The sequence below is a fragment of the Impatiens glandulifera genome, chromosome 2, assembly GCF_907164915.1.
Source record: "Impatiens glandulifera chromosome 2, dImpGla2.1, whole genome shotgun sequence".
Lineage (NCBI taxonomy): Eukaryota > Viridiplantae > Streptophyta > Magnoliopsida > Ericales > Balsaminaceae > Impatiens > Impatiens glandulifera.
Genome location: NC_061863.1, coordinates 28,753,820 through 28,761,126, shown reverse-complemented (window position 1 = coordinate 28,761,126; position 7,307 = coordinate 28,753,820). Strand labels below are relative to the sequence as shown.

General features: G+C 33.8%; 1 protein-coding gene across 1 annotated transcript; it reads left to right on the top strand.

Moving 5' to 3' along the window:
* Positions 1-1,384: 1,384 nt before the first annotated feature.
* On the top strand, positions 1,385-4,256 carry LOC124927564 (protein TIC 55, chloroplastic-like). The gene is made up of 3 exons (XM_047468006.1): positions 1,385-1,954; positions 2,872-2,977; positions 3,064-4,256. Exons 1-3 carry the CDS (start codon positions 1,551-1,553, stop codon positions 4,183-4,185), a joined length of 1,632 nt encoding a protein of 543 aa, XP_047323962.1. The 5' UTR covers positions 1,385-1,550; the 3' UTR covers positions 4,186-4,256.
* Positions 4,257-7,307: the final 3,051 nt, after the last annotated feature.

Genomic DNA, 7,307 nt, shown 5'->3' with positions numbered 1-7,307 from the left:
TGTTCTTTAGATATTTCCCTCCCTAATCAACGTCATCGATAACATGTACTAACATTTAAATATTATTATTTCAATATTTTAAATAACGCTAAAACCTAGAAGCATGATTAGGACTAGAAAAATAATTGATAAAAATAAAATGTTATACAAACTGATTTTCTAAAGTCAACTTTTTATGTACAAACCGCTTTTAAAAAGGGTAAGGAGGATGCAACGTGAAAGTCCTTTTCGGAGTATCACCAAACTACGAACATAAAGAAACTACGGCCAATATGTTTGTATACGTATAGGGCTGTTCAACCGGTCGGTTAACCGGTTAACCGGTTAACCAATTCCGATTAAGTCTATTTTACCACTTATTTTACAAACCGGTTAACCAACCAGTATTAATAACGGTTTTACCGGTTTTAGTTTTACTAATTCCGATCCGTTCTGTTTGGTTAATCGGCTTAACCGCGAATTAATAATTTAATTTTCTAAATTAAGTATTAAACTTTTTAAATGATTTTTTTTTTTGAAAATCATTAATTGCGCCGTACTGTTATTCTCATTTTTTTTTATCTAATATAATATATTATAATAATATTTCATTTATATATTTATTAATATGTTTTAATATATTATTTTTTTAATAATATAATATATTTTAAAAGTTTCCAATTTTAAAATAGCTAATTAATATATATTATTAAATATTATTTATAATATATCTAATATTTACAAAAATAACAAAAATAAATATATATGATTAAATTATTACCGTTTAACTGGTAAAAAAAGGTTAACCGAAACAGTTAAAATCGGTAAGCTACCGGTTCGGTTATGGGTGTTTTTGCACAACCCTATATTCGTATACCACTTTTATTAATTTAAAAAATCAAATGGTGAATCTGTTTTAAACTAAATAATCTTTTAAATTAATTATTTTTAAATAATTTAAATTATTGGTTTTTTAAAAATCAAATTCTAATTTAATTATCGTAAATTCCCCGAATTATTTAAAATTGAACCATAAATTAATTATTTTTAATTAAATTCAAAAGAAGTTAGGAATTAATGAAATCTTTTAAAATAATTTTTATTTTAAACGAATTTTTTTAAGAGACAAATTGTTCTGAATCTCAAGCCTTTCATGAAATATAAAATTTGAACATTTGAAGTGTTTTTTTTAGGAGGTTACATAATTTTAATTTTTATGTACTTTAGATACTATTTAGTATATAAAATTTCATTTAAATGTTTTAATTTGTAAATTAGATTTTTTTTTTTTTTTTTATATTTCCTCCTTTTATTTAAATTAATAAAAAAATATATCCAAAAAATGAAAATATTATCAACCTTTTTTGTTTGGTGTATGTTATTGTTTGAAATTTGGATATGAGGATGTAAGGAAACTTACCCCGCCACGGCAGAGAGTGTAGTCGTGAAGGTTGCGTCTGTAGAAGTAGAAGAATTGTGTGGCTATCAATCACCAAGCGGGTTTCTCATTCCTTCCTTCCTTCCTTCATCAACAACGATCAATCTTCTCTCTTTCTCCACCCGTGATTCAGATGGCTTTGTTTCGCCCATTTCTCTGCGGAGCTACTACTTTTTCCCATACAACCTTCCTCCATTACAATCATCCAACAACTACTAATTCTACAGTCACACGATCACCGCCATTGAGAAAACCCATTGTGTACTCACAACCCAATAAGCGATTCACAAATCGCAACAACGCACTAGCTGAAATTACTGGATCAGATCCCGTCCAAGTGAAACTAGAAGAAGAAGAAGAAAAAGAAGAAAAAGGACCCGTCTTCTACAACTGGACGGAAGAATGGTACCCTCTCTATCTTACTGCGAATATCCCTGACGATGCCCCCCTTGGTCTCACTGTTTACGATGTAAACCTAGTCCTGTTTCGAGACGGCAATGGTCAGCTCAGATGCTACGAAGATCGCTGCCCACATAGGTAACTAACTATATCCAAGATTTTGATTGATGAATAGAAATGGTTTATCTGCTTACCCTTTGTTAATCAATCACCGGAGAGTTTGCTATAACTGGATCAAGTTCAGAATGGAGATAGATAAATCTGTGCTGCATTTATTAATGAATGACAGTCAATTATTTTATAAGAAAGACAACAAACAAACTCAAGGCACTTCAGTCACTTGAGATTATGTAGTCTTGAGTAAGTATTCATACCTCATTCTTTGCACATAAGACATATGATTTTCACATTTCTCTTCTGTTTTCATTCACCATTGCGAATACTTTTGCATTTCATTCGTACAAGGTCTTATCGAAAACTGCTGTTTAAAGAGCATTTTAGGAATACTTGAGTACAGACTCATATCTTTGGGTTCCATGATACTTCATTTGGTTTTTTCTCTGCTTTCACACTCTATGCCACCTTAGGATCATCATATCTTTTCATAACTTTCTTCAATAATGACAGAGAATAGGTGATGATGTGTATCTTCCTCCTTGTTCCAATATAAACGGCACAAAATGTCTTCTAAACGCAAAATATTGTGACTCTGTAAATGTAAAGGGTCCATGTATAGAATGAAAATGAGGTCGGTTAAATGTAACGATTAAAGCATGAGAGTTTTACAAAGCAAAATTTTGACATGAAAAAAAGAAAATCAAATAAATTTATCTAATGCGAAGTTCTTTCATAATAGCATTGAAGTCCCCAACTGAGTTAGCCAAACCTTAGTCCAAGTCATGAGATTTGTCGATGTAAATAGTTCGAAATAGAATAACACAAACAAAGAAAAAAAACAAAATTCTTCTGCATAATCAAATCAATATTAAGTAGAAATTTATTTGATTGAAATCATATATAGCTTCTGACATGAGAATTCTTGCATACTTCTTTAGGTTAGCCAAGCTCTCTGAAGGCCAGCTAGTGGATGGAAGAATAGAGTGCCTCTATCATGGCTGGCAATTTGAAGGCGAAGACGGGAAATGTGTAAAGATTCCTCAGGTTGGTTTGTCATGTCCAAGCCATCAGAGAATTAAACTATCCATATAATTCTGATCAATTTCTTTTTCCCTGTCTTGATTGATTAGCTTCCAACCAATGCTAAGATTCCTCAATCAGCTTGTGTTAGAACATATCAAGTTAAAGATTCTCAAGGAGTAGTCTGGGTATGGATGTCAAATAAGACGCCTCCAAATCCAAATAAACTCCCTTGGTTTGAAAATTTTGCCCGTCCAGGTTTTCAAGACATATCCACTATCCACGAACTCCCCTATGATCATTCCATACTCCTCGAGAATCTGATGGACCCCGCCCATGTCCCAATTTCCCACGACCGAACCGATTGGACTGCGAAAAGAGAAGACGCTCAACCTTTGCTATTCGAAGTTATTGAGAGGACCAATCGAGGTTTTGCAGGCCTATGGGGAAGAGAAAAAGACGGATCCAAGCCAAATTTTCTAAGGTTCGAAGCTCCTTGTGTTCTCCAAAACAACCGCGAAATTGTGGAGAAGAACGGAGAAGAGAAAAACTACTTTTCGGGTCTATTTCTATGTAGACCAACCGGGCAAGGTAAATCAATGTTGATTGTTCGGTTTGGTAGCACGAAACGATCGCCCATCTTAAAGCTATTCCCGAAATGGTACTTACACCAAAATGCTTGTAAGGTATTTGAGCAAGATATGGGTTTTCTTTCATCTCAAAATGAGGTTCTTCTGAAAGAAAAGGTCCCGACTAAAGAATTATATATTAACTTAAGATCATCGGATACATGGGTGTTTGAGTATCGAAAATGGATGGATAAAGTTGGGCATGGAATGCCTTATTACTTTGGGCATGGATCCATATCACTTCCCAAACAGCCAGCAGTGATAGAGCATGCCCCAGCTGGTTTACTCGCCAATGTTTCGGCTACTATGCCGGCCAAAGGAGGAATTGGAACAATGCATTCACCAAATGTCGTAAACAGATATTTTCGACATGTTATTCATTGTAAAGGATGCCAAAGTGTGGTGAAATCATTTGAAGTTTGGAAAAATGCACTTTCGATGATCGCACTTGTATCAACCGCACTAGCTATTATGGTCTCTGGACGACAGTGGAAGGCTGTACTATTGGTCGCTACTTCTTTGTGTTTGATGGGAGCTTATGCATGCTCCTATGCAATTGCAATGAATACGACGAATTTCATTAGAACACACAGAAGATTGTAATGAAGTCTTGAAAAGTTTGTAATAAAGGTTCTTAAAAGAAGGTAAAATAGTGTTTTGGTTAAAAAGTATGTTATATTAGATGTCACTGATACCAGTTATTTTCTTCTTCTTTTATTATACCTAGAAAAAGAGTGGAGTCGTGAGAGAGCATGTCTCATTTTTATTATTAAGTTGACCTAGGAATCATGCCGGTTCTACCCATGTATGTCAAGTCGATTATAGTTCATGTTGAGCCCATTAACCTTATATACAAACATAACACTACCTGTAGAGTTGAGAGAAAGTATGTATGTTGTTCTAAGAGTCCATTAACCTAGATGATTCTCCACATCGTGTTCCAAGTTCCAACATACAAGTGTATGCTTGAGTTTGGCTTCTGCCAAATTTATTTTTGAGGCCTTGCTTCTCTTTGATCTGTTCTCTTTTTGCTTTTATAGATCGGGTGTAGATTTGTTTGCTGAATAGGCTTTTTAGTTGCGTTGATTTGTTTACAGATATGTGAATCTGCATGTCGTATTAAACACATGTAAATCTTGTTCGACTTTAATTTGTTGGGTGCTTTTCTTTTGTTCTTCATTATATGTGTTATCTCCACAGCATCTTTCTGGATCTCCCCCAAACTATTGCTATTTTTCTTGATTACTTTGTGGACTTTAGTTAAGCGATGACCTTTGAGTCACTATTAAATTTAGAGGTAATCATTTATCTAAAACTTGAACTCTACTCGCATTGTCTTTCCAACTCATAACATTTGTCTTCATCTCCTCTTCACTCTAGGGATAATAACCAATATCACAACATTTTCAAATATCAATCATAACACAAATCAGGAAAAAACCCTCTAATTGAACCCAATGATGATTAACCTTTTTCATTTACTAATTCGAACCACATTATCATACGAAGCCAACAAATTAAAAAAAGTATATTTATGTACGTATACGACATTAAAACAAATAGATAAATAAATAAATGGACAAGGTAGAAGTGAAACCTATCATTTATCATATTTGTGGTTTTTGAAACCTTCAACAGGAGAATAACAGGGTTCAACCCGATGAGAAAATGTATTTTTCAAAACAGAACGCTTTCCCAATTAACTGAGTATAAGAGATGAGCAAAACATAATGAAATCAAAATGACAATGTAAGACAAGATTTAACGTGGAGAACCTCTTTTCAAATTTAGAGTAAAAATCACGGGATCAGTCAGACCACTTAACAATCTACTATCATTAACAAGGTTACAAACATGGGTTCACTCTAGATATAAACTAGAGTCATTAATCAATTGTGTTAGGATCGGTGTCGACTATAGAGACGGGGTCTGACTATAGTTAACAACTTTCAACTTTCGATTCGATGTTAAGCCTGTGAGGGATTACGATCTGTTTCTATTCTTTACAAATCTTTGTAAGATCTTGAACAGATTCAAGTGCGAAATGTGTTTTCTAGATTTGTAGCGTCAGATGAAAGATTGCAAAGAGCGGAAAGAAAAAAATAATACATGGAGTATTTATGGATTTTCGAAGATAAAAAACTTCTACGTCACCCATTCTTCCTTAACAGGAAGGAAATTCAATAGAAAGGTTTTATTTGTATAACGCCTACACAAACCAGTTAGAAACCCAGGACTTAACACACTGCCTATTCTGAACTCCTAGCACACACACTATTGACCATAATACCCTTTGTTCAATTTACCCACACAAGGTAACTACAAAAAATTATAAATGATACCAGGTTATCTCAATAGCATACACTTGTGCAAAGTAAGTGAGAGAAAAGTTTTTGAACGAATTCAAGCGTCGGATGAAAGTATGCAAAGAGCGGAAAGGAAATAACACAAGGAGTTTTTATGGATTTTTAGAGATAAAAACTCATACGTCGCCCTTTTTTCTCTACCATGAAAATATTCACTAGAAGTCTTTTATTTGTATAGCGCCTACACAAATCTAGTCAGAAACCCAAGACTTAACACACGGCTTGTTCTGAACTCCTAGCACACACAATATTGAACATAACACCCTTTGTTAAACTTACCCACACAAGGTAATTACAACAAATTATAAATGATACTGGGTTATCTCAATAGCATATACTTGTGCAAAGTAAGTGAGAGAAAATCTGATTAACTTGATACACTTGATCGACTTCAGAGAGCAAGAATAAGAGAGTCTAGAGAACGAAGAAATCAGCCTCAACCTTTGTGTTTTGCTGCTCTATTTATATTGAAGACTCAGAAACAATCGAATCTTCATCTTGGACACGTGTCCTCTTTCCGTTGGATGTAAGCCATGATGTAAATATTGTTCTCTTTCCGATGGATGTACGTCATGATGTACTAGATAGTACAACATAAATATATTCACGTGAACTGGAATATTTGAATTATGGCGTACGTGGAAATCGTTTATATGTTGACATTAGACAACTGTCGAATTTGATTTATAAATACATAGCCAGCTGCTGTCTAGAGGACTTTACTGCAAGTTGTCTCCATCTTCTTAGACGTCCATCTGATGAAGTTAGACGACGTCTAATTGCGCACTTCTTAGTTATACGACATCTACTCGTGCTTCTTTGACTTTGAGACGTTTGCTCAATTCCCTTTGACTTTGAGCTGTGCCTGAAATAATAAAACTACAATTATTAATTTGCACCTAATGAGATTCGAACCCGGATCACCCGCAAGATAGTCAAGAGTACTTACCATTCCACCACTTAAGATGTTGATATCTAAGTATATATTTATATAATTTATATGACTAACAATTATATATATATACTTAGTTTTATCCATTCATTATCAAAACCATTTCACCAATCATCAATCATCAAAATCAAGTATGTTAATTATCCTAAATCAATTAATACCTTCATATAACAAATTGCATAAATATCACACAATAATCTTAGCAAATAACAATAAAGAGCGGAAAGAGTAAGATCAACCAACCTTATCATTTCTGCAACTAGAACACAGATCTTCACCGTTTAGAACGTAGCCACAGAAATAATCAACAAGATGTCAACATTTGAAGTCGATCAAACGGTGCAAACTCCGACAAACGAAATCTTCTCCAGCTGCTACCTCAAACTCTTGAATATTTTTTTTGCTCT

What these genes read in the sequence shown, in the direction of transcription:
- LOC124927564 (XM_047468006.1), top strand. Translation starts at nt 1,551, where the DNA reads ATGGCTTTGTTTCGCCCATTTCTCTGCGGAGCTACTACTTTTTCCCAT. An exon ending in GAAGATCGCTGCCCACATAG is followed by an intron (nt 1,955 to 2,871) that starts GTAACTAACTAT and finishes ATACTTCTTTAG; the next exon opens with GTTAGCCAAGCTCTCTGAAG. An exon ending in AATGTGTAAAGATTCCTCAG is followed by an intron (nt 2,978 to 3,063) that starts GTTGGTTTGTCA and finishes TTGATTGATTAG; the next exon opens with CTTCCAACCAATGCTAAGAT.